The 16,293-nt window shown below is 44.7% G+C and overlaps 1 protein-coding gene across 1 annotated transcript in view; it reads right to left on the reverse strand.

The window, feature by feature from the left end:
- Positions 1-2,331: 2,331 nt before the first annotated feature.
- Chsy1 (chondroitin sulfate synthase 1) overlaps positions 2,332-16,293 on the reverse strand; it is a 74,592-nt gene continuing 60,630 nt past the window's right edge. Inside the window, exon 3 of the mRNA XM_059273236.1 lies at positions 2,332-5,248. Coding sequence (XP_059129219.1) covers positions 3,656-5,248 — 1,593 coding nt within the window. The 3' untranslated portion in view covers positions 2,332-3,655. The remainder of the gene's footprint in view (positions 5,249-16,293) is intronic.

The raw sequence follows: 16,293 nt of genomic DNA on the forward strand, positions 1-16,293 counted from the left end.
CTGGGGAGAAGAAACCTCATACCTAACTATTGCTGAGCTGTGCTGAGACCCGGGCTTGGAGGACTTGGTAAAATAGGATGTGAACAAGAGCTGGACAGGAAGGAGGTGCAGACAGACTTGCCCAGAGGGCTGGAACTTAATTGGAAGGCTCAGGAAGGTTTCTACGTCCCCTTCCTGCTTTCAGACTTCAGTGACAGGTTCTGTCCACTTTCTCCCAGGGTCGGCCTGTGTCTACAACCCAGAGCAGGTACTTCAGGACTAGTACTGTGTGAGCCTCACCTTCCTTTTGAAACAGGAGGATCTCAGGGAGTTATGGCTGAAGGCCCAGCTCCAGCCTCACCCTGACCCAGACCACCAAATCCAGCAAAATGCTACTTCCTTATGAGAGTGACATACCAGCATGTGTCATGGCTGTCTGTGACCACCCTGCTTCACCTCTCTCAGGATTCCTCCAGATCCGATCACAGCATTCAAACCTGCCAACCCTGCCCTCCCAAATGCCCCCAGATAGCAGAGGGCCACGAAACTCTGCTCTGCCCTCAAGTATCCCAAGGCAACAGATACTCCTGCCAGGACCTGTGTATTATACACTATTTTCTCATCATATGCACACATGCACACTTCCGTCACCAGGATACATACAAACCTGGCAGTCCACTGTTCCAAGAACCTTGGGCTGGATGGCTGGACGGGGAAGAGAACCTTCCATCTGCATGCCCTCATGCACAATGATCTCTTCCCTGCCCCCCTAACCCCACTCACATTCTTGATTTTAAAAATATTGTCAACAGGGCTTGTCTAGTGTGTTTGGGACATACTAGTTTCTTAATATATTTTATTAAAAATAAGGCAACGCAGCTAGGTTTGATGGAACACGCCTTTCATCCCAGCACTCTGGAGGCAGAGGGAGGTGGATTTCTGAGTTGAGGCCAGCCTGGTCTACAGAGTGAGTTTCATATAGCCAGTCATAAAGTGAGACCCTGTCTCAGAATAAAGTAATCCATGAAGAACAAAGTACTGGCAAGTGAGACAAGGAGGCATAAACTGAAAGCTTCCCTGAGGCTGAGGGCAGTATTTCTGGGCCCAGGGTGAGGGTGGCAAGTCTCAGCCCATCTAATGACCATAGGACTCACTCAGTGGGAATTCCATTTCAAAGAGTAGGAGCCACTGTTCCCAAGACACCAGGGAGCCACTGGGATCAAGAGGCCCAGGTGCAGCTTCCATGAGGTCTAATGACCACATGAGGGAAGGATTAAGTCCGACTAATCACATCCATACAGGGTGGGGGGTGGGGTGGGGGGTCGTCTAAGGTGGCATCAGTGTAAACAATGGGGTGTTTCAGCTGCAGAACAAAAATACAGAAGTGTCAGAGCCTACCAGCCCACAATGCTGGGCCAGAGCTGGTGTGGCTATAGGCGGTGTCCTGATAATGGTCACCAGGCAGTGTCCAGGCCGAGGGCCTGGGACAAGTGAGACTATTAAGAATACCTCTGGAAGGAGGACACTGGAGTCACAGGGAGTGACGGGATGAGAGTTGAGCTTGGGGGGCAGCAGACATCACAGGTATTAACAAGGGCAGTGAACTGGGAAAGGGGCCGACAGCATTCCTGGAGACCACTGTCACCAAGAAGTGTGGAGGACGGTGGAGTGGGGACAAAACAGTAAGGAGCAAGTTTAACCATGTGTCACTGCTTACGAGCATTCAGCTCTGTATGTTCCTGCCCCAAATCCCTACAGCTTGTGTCAGAGCACAAGTCCACAGACCAGGCATGTCATCAGGCTTGGGATGATGCTCTTCCTCACTGGGAAATAAGACTGCTCTGATTTTCTCCATAAGGGGTGGGGAGGAAGGCCTAACAACTTGTACAGACTGAGTGGCAACTAGGCAGATCACATCAACTCTGTGAGCACAATGTCATCACACTGCAGATGCCTCTCCCAGGGATAATTCCCATCCCCAGAACCTTACTAATAACCCCAGAAGCCACTTTTGATCTCTGGATTCTATAGCAACTGTGTGCAATTTTTTTCTCTAGCTAGATTGAACCTAAACCCCGAGAAATTAGTGCTGATGAGGGTCTATTTGTAGCCAGGAGCCAGACAAGGGCCTGGGCCTAGTCTGAAGCGCTGTTTTTCACGTTGAGTCAGCAAGCTGATGGGGGAAAAAGATGAGTTTCCCCTAAATGAGTCGGTTCTATGGACTCCCCACCTGCAGTCCAGAAGTGCTGGCTGAAATAAGTGCAAAGGCTGAGTCTGTGTTTCAGTGTTTTACTTTCCAAATGTAATTCTTCAACTAACACAAAAATAATGAGACAAAATGGGTCTGCAAAGTACAATAGAAAAATACTGTCCACTGGTTTATTTGTTCAAATGTGCAATAGGCTATTTACAAATAAGCAGATCTCCAACGATGTCTATTAAAAATGACAAATCTATCAACTGTTTGAAATCTAAATGAAAACAAATTATTAAGGCACATTTGATCTGTGAGTTGGAAACAAACATTCTGGTGTAATAACAGATTCATTTCATTTTTTTTCCCAAAACACATGAGCACCAAAATTATCAAAGAACACTTAATATTTAGTAAGATGGGAATGTAAAAATTAAAGATGAGGAAAAAGTGTTTTCAAAAAGAAATCTTTGGAGATCGGTTTACCACAAATAAAACATTCTAACCACACTCATGGTACACATAAATACTAGTAACTGACAAGTACTCAAATGGAAGAGATCTAAACAATGGGTATTAAATAAATTAAAGGTATTTCAGATAAACAAGATAGAACAAAACAGTAATTAAAAAATGAAGTGACCATCTTCCACCCACAACCCAGGATGAAGAGAACAGAGCCCCGACTTCCCCTCACTTTCATTAGGGGTCTGTTTAGCTTGTATCCGTTACACGACTAACAGCCATTCTTTGTCACCCTAAATAATACTGTGTCCTCTAAGGAGAAGGGGCAGGAACAGAGAAAATGCCAAGTCCTTCTTGGACTTCAGTGCCAGGTCTGCTGAGCCAAGGAATTACGGTGGGGTCGCCACAGTGCGCTTCCCTCAGTCCCCTACTTGTAAAAGCCCACGTGGCCACGGTGGGTGGAGCACAATTGGGGGAAATAATCAATGTGGAAAGCTGTCCTGGAGAAAATGACAATACAGCTATTATCATGTCTCCTTACTTTGTGACTGGAACTAAAGACAGCTTAAAAAAAAACTTGTTAAAAAAAAAGGTAAAAAGGTAGAATTTGTGCAAAGGTAACAGTCACAACAGAACATTTACCAGTTACAGTGTCTCTGTCACAATAATACTTCTTAGGAATGTTCACGTTTTTTGCCATAGGACTATAGAGAAGGGGTGGGGGTTGTTGGAAAAGAAATGTAAAAAAACAAAAACCAAAAAATTATTATAAAAGTTTTGTTCATCAGGTATGTTTCAAGTCAGGATTAAGCAGGTGCTACATAATGTTCAGCAAGATGTGTTCAAAGGCAAACATTGATCACATTTTTGTTCAAAAAGCTCAATCTTAAAGGAGTCCTGTGTAAGAAAACCACTTGGAAAATATATCCTTATATGGACTTCAAAAAACTGATCATACAAAAAAGTTTTTGAAAAATAAATTAGGCAATTAAAAACGTCTTTCCAGTGCGGCTGGAATCAGGCTGTCCCGGCAGAGCCGTTACTGCCGCCGCCTTTACTGTAACTGGGGTCATTTTTTTCTAGCCACATTTCGGCCAACTGCTGTGTGGACCCGTACGTCGATGCTTTCGACCCCAAGCACATTTTATACTGTTTGGGATCCAGATTGGGGTCACAGAAGACAGGGTGGTGGATGTGGACGACTCCAACCTCCTGGCTCCTGAATGTCTTCAATCCTGCCTGGACAACCTTGTTAAAGAGGTCCACATCCTCTAGCCCCCAGCCTTGGATGGAGATATCAAAGCCGCCCACTCTGACAAGATCTCCCTTATAAATACAAGTAATGCCAAACCCATAGTTTCTCCAGAAGCCGGTTTTCTGAGTAAAGGCAAAATGGTTGTCACTGGGAACCTTCCCACTATAAACAATCTTTGGATCGTACTGGCTAAAGATGATTGGGAAATAGATCTGCTGACCCAGCACTGTGTTGGCTCGACATCGTTGTAGGAATTCCACAGTAAATACCAGGTCGACATCACAGAAGAAGAGCAGAGACTCATTGTTAAACTGGGAAGAGCCTACTTCTAGGGCCAGCGCTCTTGAAAACCCTCCAGACACAGGCAAAACCTGCATGTCAGCTTTAGGGTACTTGACTCGGTAATCTCTCATCAGTTCAACCTGTTTGGCCTTGTCTGGGTTGGAGTCAGAATTGAAGAGCAGAACTACCAGCCTGACGTTCTGATTTGGAATGAGACACGTCTTCTCAAAGTTTCCCATGAACCTTACAAACATGTCAAAGCGTCCAGACAAAGGGATCAGAATGTTTATCTTCTTTTCTTTGGGCTCTTTGTGCTCAATCTTGGACCCAGGAAGCTGGAAGGGAACGAGCTTCTTCAGGGAATTGGATAGGAATGACAGGGAACCAGAGTCCTGGTTGATTCTGTCAGCCAGCTCCTGCGCATCCAGCTCCTCATGCTCCACAAACTGGATCCTGCTGAAGGTCTGCTGCAGGTACGCATGCCTCCTCACAGGGACTGTCATCTTCTTCCCTTTGTGCTTCTTATACAGGAGCAGCAGGTCCAGGATGTACTCTGCCCCATACAAGGGGTTCACACGACGGTAGCCATACTGGATCTCCTTGAAGTCAATGATGCGCCCTCGGGTCTTGGCATTGGCATTGATCATCTCCATCACCTGCATGACAATGTCATCCAAGGCCTCCCTCTGGGCCGAGTCCATCCCTCTCCTGGGAGGCTGGCCATCAGTGGCTGAATATAAGTATTTCCCAGTCAGAAACTCCCATTCCAGGATCTCCTCTCGCTGGTGGGCTTGAAAGCGCATAAAGGAGGGTGGGATGCCCAGCTGGAGGTCTTCCTTCTGGATCTCTGTGCCACTGTACTTGCTCATCAGGACAATCTCCCGGTGAAGCTGGATGGTGCGGTGGCGCAGCTCCGCAATCTTGCGGCTGAGCATGTAACTGTGCAGCCTGTACTGGTAGGGTGGGTTTTTGTTGGGGTGTAAGGTGATCGCTCGGTGGATTTTACTGCTATGGAGGTCTCTGATGTACCCTTTCTTGTTCTGTTCATAATTCTCGTAAAAAAGCTGCTGCATCTGTTAAGAAAAGACAAGACTCCTGTTTTAGCATAAGTCAGTGTCATTCCATCCTTACATCTCCTCAAATAACTGCTAACTCTAAGGACAAAATCCAAAAGTGAGACCATTTTCTGGGTAGGCCACAGCACACAGAAGGCCCTAGAGCAACCTCATGAGATGAGAAGTTAATAGATATGAATAGCTTAAAGAAACATTTTAATGAGATGCTGGGCAGTGAGTGGCCCCAAGGGCTAAGGACCCTGGCCCAAATTGAGGGTGCAGCTATGGACCTGCAGAGCAGACCTCTGCAGATGGGGTGTTTTGTTTTTGTTTTGAACAACACTACCAAAACCTTTTTTTCAAAAGAAAGGGATGGCTGGGCAGTGGTGGCACAAGCCTTTGATCCCAGCACTTAGGAAGCAGGGGCAGATGGCTCTCTTCTGAGTTCAAGGCCAGCCTGGTCTACATAGTGAGTTCTAGGACAATCAGGAATGTAATACAGACTCTGCCTAAAAAAAAAACAAACAAACAAAAAAAAAACCCAAAAGTTAAAAATAAGAAAGCATTTTAGAGTCCATCTAAATTTAAGAGGACAAAACCAACTGTGACTGTCATGGATGCTCAGGGGAGCCAGTGCACACCATGGGGCCACTGAATGTGATGGGCTTTGGCTCACTGCTGCCCAGCAAACCTGGATCACAGCACACAGTGGGCACCTCCTGAGGGGATTCTGCACATCTCTTGGGCTCTCTACTATAAATGATAGCAAGGGTCTGCTCTGAAGACTTCAGGCTCGCTGAGAGAAAGTCAGAGACATCAGACACGGTGCCGGACTGAACTCCTCCCGACCCATGGCTGGACCAGAGGAGTAACTGTCCTGCTGCAGTGATGAGGTGACCTCCCGAGCTTGGAGCAGCTCCTTCACCACCCACTTTCCAACTGCAGGGCAGCACCATGGCCAGACTCCATGATTCAGAAGCTTGCTTTCAGGTGCTAGAACTCTTTAAACATGTTCCATAACCCTGTAAGCCCCCAAAGTAACAGCCTCTAAACTTGCTCCCAACTCTAAGAAGCCATGGCTCCACCTCACGGGAGCTACTGGACAACATGCTGACTCTACCTGGGGACTCCACCTGTGGAGGAATTCTACCATGGTAAACATCAGTCGCAAAGTTCCAGAACAGGGGATTCACTGCATGCCATGGGTAGAAAGCTGGAGACCATATGTGCACTTGCTTAAATACATAGGTTATGCCATTTCATCTGCTTATCACCTCTGAACTTGGACGACAAATTGAAGAAATACCAACAATTTTGGAAGATGGTCCTGTTCCCAAGAATACAAACATCTAAACCATTGATTTGGCCAAAATTAGGTGAGGCTGCTCAGAGGCATGCGCAGTTCCTCTCCCTGCCCAGCAGGCAATTCATGTTGCCAATCACCTGCCGGGGGCTCTCAGCTCTCTTCCTCTGACTTCAATTGCCAGGCTGAGTGGTAACCGCCCAACACAGCAGCCAAAGGGCATTCTGAGAATGTAAGTGAGGACTCATGGCTGAAAGAAGCATGGCAGAACTCATGTGGTTTTCCCCTCCCTTCTGCTCAAATATCTCTATGAGAGGAAACAAAGGGGCATAAAAGTAATAAACCCCTAACATGAAGAGAATGGGCCCAGAGAAGACCCTGCACTTGTGAGAGATGTCCCTACATCCTGAGGAAATAAGAGACCAAGCGAAGGAATATGGAAGCCAATAACCCACTTTGAAGAGCAAGCCAGTTCCCCAAGCCAGAGCCCATAATGACACGGCCGTGAGAACATGGCAAAGCTACTGCTGGACATGGGGAGAACGGAGGAGCTAGACCAGTGAGACCCCCAACTACCACAGAGGTAAGAAGTGAAAGGGAAGATGGAGATACCAGAATCTTCAGACACATTCCAGTGCCTGGGGGGTGGTGGTGGTGGTGGTGGTGGTGGTGGTGGGAGAAGTGGGGTTGTTTGGTGGTAGCAGGTGCACTTTTGTTAAAATGCACCAAGGATTGTCTACCAAGAGTTGTAACTTTAATTAGGATTGGCAGGGAGCAGAAAGTAGAGTTTCAACACCAATGATGGATGATCATCATCACTTGCAATAGTTAGTTCTGAAGATAATTATCTACAGGCCATTTTTCCTCTCCTCTGGAGTCACTTCTAGATTCCAAATCATGCAACTCCAGTTCACTTTCCCTAAAAATTAAGCGAGGACTGGAGACTTCAGGCTCAACCATTAAAGGTTAAGTTCACAACCAAAATCCTAAGAAAGGAGGAGTAAGGTATAAGGCTGACAATGGAGTATGACAAGCCTCTGGGCTGCAACAGGACCCCAATCCTCAACTGTCCCTGCCATCTAGCACAAACTCCATTCCTCATCCCTCAAAGAGACCCAGAGGCCTCCGATCAAAGTGTTAACACTGGATCACAACAGCGGGAAGCTCGTGACTCATTCCTAACAGAGACGCATGAGCCCCACCAGCCGAGGACCAGCAGTTAGAAAAGGACTGCCCTGGCACAGATGCAAACAAACAACGAAGCAATTGGAGGGCCCACCGCAACAACCGAAGCAGAGAAAAGGCCTTGAAATTAAACAAAGTAGAAAAAAGGGGGACAGTGCTCAAGAGAATGAAGAATCTCTCAAGGAACCTGGAGAATAAGGCAATAATCATTCTAAAAGATAACAACATAGAAAATGGATCCAGAATTCAGAATTCCAGGACCTTTATGTCTGGTCAAGCCCCAAGTACTTGGCATAAAGAATAGAAGTCCAGAATGCCAAGGACAAAACACTTATAAACATCTACAGTGGGATCTGGTGAGGTAGTCAGTGGATAAAGCATTTGCCAGGTAAGCCTGATGACCTGAGTTGACCTCGGATCCCATGTAGAGGTAGGAAAGGAGAGAACCAATCCCACAACATTCTGACTTCCACAGGAATATTGCAGCATACTGGCCCACCATTCACACACACACACACACACACACACACACACACACACACACACTCACACACACTCACACACACAGTTTATGACTTTTTTTTCTTTAATCCAAAGTGGAAGTCATGTTCAAATAATCAGAGATCAGAAACTGCAATGATACTGCATGTGGATAGTACTACTAGAACAATGTCTTCAAAAGCAGGGAGAGTGAAAATCATCCTCAATGTACATTTACCTACCCAGCTAAACTATCCACCAAGAAAGGAGAATGGAAAAATCTTCAGATATGGGGGCTCATATTATCTTGCATCCTTTTCCTGGAAGATTTTGCAGGATATACCTCTCTTCTAACGTGACAGAAGACAGTAGCATTTGATCCAAGAAACAAAGGGTACAATCCAGCATGATTATGCAAGGAAGTGTTGAGTACTCTAAAGCTCTGATGCTTATTGCCTTATCTCCAGGGGCCAACCTAGGCCCTGACACATTATAAACCGCTTAATTACATCTGACAGACCAGTGATGAAGTGTTAGCCTTTAAGCACAGCAAGATATTGAGAAGCTGTCGAATGACTTCAATGTTGAATTGCTATGAAGGCTACTGAGATACATTAAATATGGTAAATGATACATACTGGACCGACTCCTCTAACCACATGTTTTCAAATCTAAGATTATTAGCATCCTTCCAGACTGTCTTGATTTTAGTACTTAGAATCTTAATATGACTTTATTTTGTTCTTTCTGGATAACATCCCACATGTGGAAGGTGGGTGCCCAAAGGCACCCTCTTTGCAATGTACCCCACGAGTGTCTGGTTTTCTCTGTATGATGATCACTTCTTACAGGCTTGCAAGGATAACACATTCCCAGATGCTTTGAGAAATACAGTTCTAAAATGTTTTAGAGGCTACCTTTTGGCATTACTTTCTCAGTAACTGGGGTCTAGGTAGGATTTACCTAGTACACTAAAGATATCAATACACGGAAAGTATTCACTAACGGGCTATGGGAGCATTAAAACACATTGGGATTTTTTTTTTTTTTTTCCCCTGAGACAGGGTTTCTCTGTGTAGCTTTGCGCCTTTCCTGGAACTCACTTGGTAGCCCAGGCTGGCCTCGAACTCACAGAGATCCACCTGGCTCTGCCTCCCAAGTGCTGGGATTAAAGGCGTGCGCCACCACCGCCCAGCCACATTGGGAATTTTTAAGTTGAATAAAGTTGTTGTAGGGACCTTCTAATTAAACTCCACAAGTTTGACTGGAGGGGATACTGTGTTATATTTATCTTAAAAAAATAAATTTATTACAAAATAAAAATAAGTGAGATTGAGGAGAAAGTGAACAGCAACAACAACAAAAATCAGACCGGCTGGTGGCCCCTGTGCTGTGCAAAGGATTTATTCTGTATATTGACTGCTACTGCAACCAAACAAAACTTTTACACAAAGACACCATCCACTTGATAGACTGAATGAAACACATACCTGCCATAATCTGAGGAAAAGGCTTAACTTTAAGGAGGTTCCTTGATTTCTGAAAGAAGCTGATGGGGATGAAATAAAGAGGTGAGCAGACGCGCCATGTAAGGGTGCGTGCCTCCATATAATCATGCTAACAGCTATACCAAGACCTGTCTGGATGGGCGTGGCTGGCACATTCCGTTAATCAGCCTACCTAACACCCATCTCAACCCTGTGCAAAGCCTCATCAGCAATGGCTTTGGTTGAGAGGTAGGCAAACATTTCTTCTAGTTCTCAGTGGTGAGAATGAGGAGGGGATATCACATGTTTTTCAAATTTACAAGGAAAAAAATTGTTTAGAGACAAGTTACCTTCAAAATGAACAAGGAGTAGGGAGAGGGCTCAGCAGTAAGGTACTTACTCCGTAACTACAAGGCTGGAGTGTGGATCCCCAGAACCCATGAAAAGCTTCGTGGGTGTGGTGGCACCAGTAGTCAGTATTCGGGAGGCAGAGCCAGGGATCCCCAGAGCAAGCTGGCTAGCAAGACTAGCCCAAAGAGTGAGCTCCAAGTTCAGTGAGACCCTACCTCAAGGCAGAAGATGGAGAGAGATTGAGAAAGACACCCTATGTCTACCTTGGACCTTCACATGTGTACCATTGCACACACTCACACACACACCAAATATGGGGTTTAAGAGTATTTTATTATCTCATAGTACTTCAAAAATTTATAATTTGAAATGTTAAGAGGAATAGTATAAGGCCAGGGGTGGTGGCATACACCTTTAGTCCCAATACTTGGGAGGCAGAGGCAGGAGGATCTCTGTGACTTCAAGGCCAGCCTGGCCTACAGAGCAAGTTCCAGGACAGCCAGGGCTACATACAGAAACCTTGTCTCAAAAAACTAAACCAAAAAAAAAAAAAAAAAAAAAAAAAAAAAGAGAACACTATAACACAAAGTTAAAAGGTGCTTAAAGAAAATCTGTTATTAAAAAATTGCAGAACCTGCTCTAAATGCATACAGCATTTAAAACTGATAGTTCCAGTTCCAGTGTTGAAAGAGCCCTTATTCCTTCTTCAACAAAGCACCTCTACCATTCTGGCTCCAGCAGAGGCATCTCCCTGCTCTAAGATACCTCAAGATTCTGTGCTACTCTGCTGTAAACCGAAGAGGAGCTAATTCCAAGGTCATGTTATTCCCAGGAACTTCTAGTACAACTGGGCACAGCCATCATCTACCCACATCTAATCTTCCATACAAATGCCTTCAAGAGTTCTCATTAGCAAGTATCACCTGTCCTCTGCCAGAAATGCCAACATACTGGCCAGGCCCTTGTTCTTCCTGTTAATGTTTACATTACTGTGCTCATTAAATACAGTACATCAGTAGGCTATCCCTGCTCCAGATGATTAGTGTCTGGATTAGTGCTCTATTACCCAAATCTTCTTATCCTTTTGTTCTTAAAAAATGGTTTTAAAACAAAATTAAGCTATCACAACTCCTGATAAAATAATTTAAACAGGAGAGATAGTGCAGCAGTTAAGAGCACTAGCTGCTCTTTAGAGTACCCGGGTTCAAGTCTCAGCACCCACATGGCAGCTCACAACTGTCTGTAACTCCAGTTCTAGGGGATCCAACACCCTTACACAGACAAATGTATACATAAAATTAAAAAAATTTAAATATCCACACCCATATCTTAAATATTTAAATTAATATTCTTACACAGCCACAGGCATTCCAATTCACACTTCAAAGCAGAACTTTTTAAATTTTATTTATTCTTTGTGTCTCTCACATCATCCCATCCTCTGCCCCTGCAACCCCCATCCCCTGAGATAAAATAAAATTTAAGAGGAAAAAAGAGAAAAAAAAAAGGAAAAATTTTGTCATGGAAGCTGCAGTGTGCCACAGACAGTTACAGAAACCCCTTTTGTCCATGTATTTTTATTTTCAGGTGTTCATTGCAAAGAGTCACTGGTCTGGTTCGAAGCCTCTAGTTTCTGCTACACTTATCAATGCTGGACCCTCATTGGGACTCCTGTTGTTGCTACACTGTGTCCTGGAGATCCTGCAGCTTTGGGTCTGCTGGATGGCCCTTTCACGTGCTCCCGCAGATCATGGATGGGGTGGATGTTGGGGTGGGCCAACTCATAACCCTGGTTCTGGGCCTGGGTGGTTGCAAGGTTGGTCAGTCTTTCAGCTCTCCCCCATCCTCACTACCAGGGTGAGCTCTCCTGCATTGCTTGGCTAATTCACCCCTTGGGGTGGAGCCAGTTCTCAGGCTTTCATGCCCTCACTCAGGGTTGGCTCTCCCACACCTACTACATCATCAGGGTCAGCTCTACTGTGTTGCCCAAGCGAGGTACAGGGGCCACTCTCCTGAGTGCCAAAGCAGAACTTTTGAAAGTAGGCATCTGCTAATAACTAGGTCAGACCACCAGCACACACGGAACTGCTTCAGGCTCTCGGGACATATGGTTAGCCTACACATTCCTATTAGTTCTCCCTAATTAGTTTTGTGTTGGTGTTGCCAATTTTCGTTCAATTAAGTTCAAGGAGTATGTACTCTGCATTTTAAAGACTTCATTCATAAAACTAAAGTTTTCATGAGAGTCAAACTGGACTGTTAATGGTAAAAATTGAGAAGTACATCACTGGTTAGATTCCAATTCTGAAGTCTGAATATTAAAGCCTGGGCCATTTCAAAGTCACTGAGAACTGAGCTTGGCAAAGTTAACCAAACGCGGCTGGTGGAACTTAAGTCCTCTGTGTGATACAGCACGCAAACACTGGACCAAAACTGGAGGTTGTGTGAGTGGAAATCCCACAGTAAAAGGTTAGGAAAACCCTTATCTCCAATCAGAAAGCTGCACAGAGCCCCCTTCTCTACTCCTTACAAACCTGACGGTCACTTCTTCCATGAGTTTTACTTTGACTAGTGTAGACAATGGGGTTCAGCTGCTGTCTGCACACATGTATACTGTTGTACTGTGCTCATGTCTGGCCTCCAGCATCCTTCTCCAGTCCTCCTCCAGCCCTGCTGGCCCTCTTCCTTTCCCCAGAGTATATTACCCCCCTTCTGGTTTCACATCATATGCAGGACTTTTTTTTTCTTTAATTCAGATTCCATGTGAAAGAAAATGTATATCTGTCCTTTTCTCCCCTACCCCATCATTATTTTTAACTAAAGAAGCAATTACGCCATGCTATGTGGAATGAATTATATACAGAACTATCTTCTAATGAAAAGTCCTATCAGATGTGGCATATGGGTTTTGTGTTGGTGCTGCCAATTTTCATTCAGTTAAGTTCAAGGAGTATGTACTCTTGTGGATGGCACTGTGCAGAGGGAGAATCCAAAAGGCCCAGCAAAGCAAAGGGATAAGGTAAGCCCTGGCTTGCTGAAAAGAGCACCTAGGACAGGCCTTAACAGAACTCACCACAGTGCCAGGATCCAATCCTCACAGTTCCCCAAGGCACTGTGTTATATATAACTCTAGTCAATATGGGTCTTGTAGCAACACAGCAAACACTTCTGTATGGTCAAATGACTCAAGTTCTAGCACCAGGGGTTGCCAAAACAAAACAAAATACTGAGATAAAGAGGTGAGGAGACACAGGGGGCAGGGGCAGACACATGGACAGGAGAATCAAATATAAAGGAAGGCAGAACTCTAGTTCTTTTGTGGAAAACTATCACATTAGGAAGTAGAGTGGGGAGGGAGGGAGGGAGGGAAAAGATAAAAAGACAAAGAAAGCCTATATGTCAAATACTATGGCCTACAAGGTCATTTCTCACCGGCATTTTTGTTTTTATTATTCTTATTATAAAATCTCATTCTACATAAATACTTCGTGCTACTTTAGTTTATAGACTTTATCAAGTAGTAGTATATCTCAATCCTACACAGCACTGGCATCTTAAGACTTACTGAGTTAGGGTTGTGAGAGCAAAGTGGAACAGGACACACCCCAGCCCTCTTCCCAGGCCTGGACTCTAGAAGCACAGCACACACTAGAGCCTATGTACCCCGCTTTGTTTAGAAACAAGCGCTCAGGAGCCAACTGTGTTGAAGCATTCTCTCCACTTGGCACCAGCAGAGGAACTGAAAGTGTGTAGGGACATCTCTGCCTTGTCTTATGTCTGTCACTCATCTCTTCAACCTTTCCTCTCCAGCTGCCTTGGGTTTCTGCAACAACAGACCCACAGGGCAGACTGCACACCGTGCAGCAGAAGCAATCACCTTTCACCCTCAAGCAATCCTTTCTTCCTCTACTTAAACCCAGAGAAATGTCAGTCTCAAAGACGGACTTGGGGATCCTGAACTCCTTCATCTGTTCCTTTTCACCAGCATGGCCACACCGAGTAAGTCTCTTCTGCTTGTCTCTTTAACTAGCATACTGGAATGGGTGGCCAGAGCTTGTAGGGGCTGCTTGAGCACAGCTTTTGCCTCAAGAACTCCCTTCACAATTTCACATTAAAATCAGAACTATCCGTATCATTTGATGAGTGTTTTTGCCCTGCACAGGCTCACACATGCCCATGCACATGTGTGCAGTGCATGCATAAGTGTGAATTATAATTCTGGATAGATGAGTCTTGAGCATGACCCACAGGAGATTAATGTTTCTACCTATCGTTACCAATGCACTAGTCTAAAAGGGAAGGGTGATTCCTACTTTACTACAATTCAAAAGCAGAAGTTCCATTTTTAAGAAAAAATATTTTATGCTGTGTGTGCCTGAATGTATGTGTGTGTAAACATGAGTCTTCTGCAAAAGCAGTTCAGTGTTCTGTCCTGGATTTTATTTTATTATTATTATTTTTTCCAACTTGACACAAGCTAGAGTTATCTGAGAAGATGGAACCTAAATTGATAAACTACCCCACCACATTGGTCTGTGGACAAGGCCTGTGAAGCATTTTTTAAACTAGTGATTGATGCTGGAGGGCCCAGCCCATTGGTGATGCCACTGACCAGCCCATGGTCAGGTGATACTGGGGTATATATGAAAGTAGAATGAGCAAGCAATGAGAAGCAAGCCAGTAAGCAGCACTCCTCCATGGCCTCTGCATCCTCCTCCTCGTTCCTGCCCTGAGTTCCTGATTGACTCTGCTGGGTTATGAACTACAAACTAAGCTAAACTAAACCCTTTCTTCTCCAAGTTGCCTCTGGTCATCCATCATGTTTTGTCACAGTGATAGAAACCCTAACTAGGACATGTTCTTAACCTCTACATCATCTCTACACCCCAAAAGTTCTTTGCTTTCACAAAAGATCAAAAGAAAAGGTTTGCAGAAAGAGGGGAATGAGGAAAGGCTAGGGGTGGGTGTCTGGTGAGCAAGAGGAGCAATTAAGAATATCTACTCCATGCTACATGGCTTACAATCTCCTGTAACTCCAGCTTCAAAAGATCCAATGCCCTCCTACTGGCCTACCCAGGTACCTGCACTTGTATGAACACTCATACAAACACACATATATACACATGATTAAAAAGAAATCTTTAAAAAAACAAAACCCTTTCAATCCATGGTGTTAAATTCCCAGAGAAGCTATAAAAATGGCTTTCAAAACACAGTAACCAAATCCAAACAACTCTGAGATTTTCTCTTACCCCAGCCATAATGGCTACAGTCACAAACAACCACCAACAAACGTGGAGGTGGTGTGGGCAAAGGGAATTCTCATTTGCTGTGGGGGACTGCAAACTGCTTTAGCCACTCTGGAAATGAGTTTGGAGAACCCTCAACAACAATGGCTCTCAACCTATGGGTTGAGAACCCTTTGAAAAAGCTCTATCTTCAAAAATATTTACATTATGATTCATTAACAGCAGCACAGTTAGAGCTATGAAGTAGCAACAAAAATAACTTTACGGTTGGGGGGTCACTATAACACAAGGAACTGTATTACAGGGTCACAACATTAGGAAGGCCGAGAACCACTGCTCAAAAATCTAAAAATAAATCTACCACATGTCCCAACTAACTATACCACTGCTTGGCATGTGTCCAAAAGATTCACATCTTACTCCACAGATACTCACTCAGCCATGTTTCACTGCCACTCTATTCACAATAGCTAGGAAGTGGAGGAAAAAAACAAATGTCCTTCAAAATGTACACACACAAGGAATACAATTCAGCTGTAAAGAAAAGTGCAAACATGAACTTTGCACTAGAAAAGGTCATATTGAGTGAGGCGACCTAGACCCAGAAAGGCAAACACTGCATGTTCTCTCTCATTTGCTGCTTCTAGATCCAAATCTTCGTATGTGAGGATGTAACCTGCAGTAGCTACAAAAGCCAGAGAGTAAAAAGGGACCACAGAATGGGGTGAGAATGGGTAAGGCAACAGTGAGGAGACTGGCAGGTCCACATGATCTGAAGGGAGCAACAGGGAAAACTGATGGGAAGGGACACTGATACAGAAGGAAGGAGGAGGGCAAAACAGTAAGGATGTCTAAAAAGATCATAAGAAGTCATTATCTGTCTACCTCAATTTACATATATTGTATGTAATACATGTAAGTCTGTACGCACACACTACAGACACACAGAGACACAGAGACACACACAGGCACACACAGGCACACGGGGCTGGGGTGGGGACAGAGAGT

This window comes from Peromyscus eremicus, chromosome 1, assembly GCF_949786415.1.
Source record: "Peromyscus eremicus chromosome 1, PerEre_H2_v1, whole genome shotgun sequence".
Taxonomy (NCBI): domain Eukaryota; kingdom Metazoa; phylum Chordata; class Mammalia; order Rodentia; family Cricetidae; genus Peromyscus; species Peromyscus eremicus.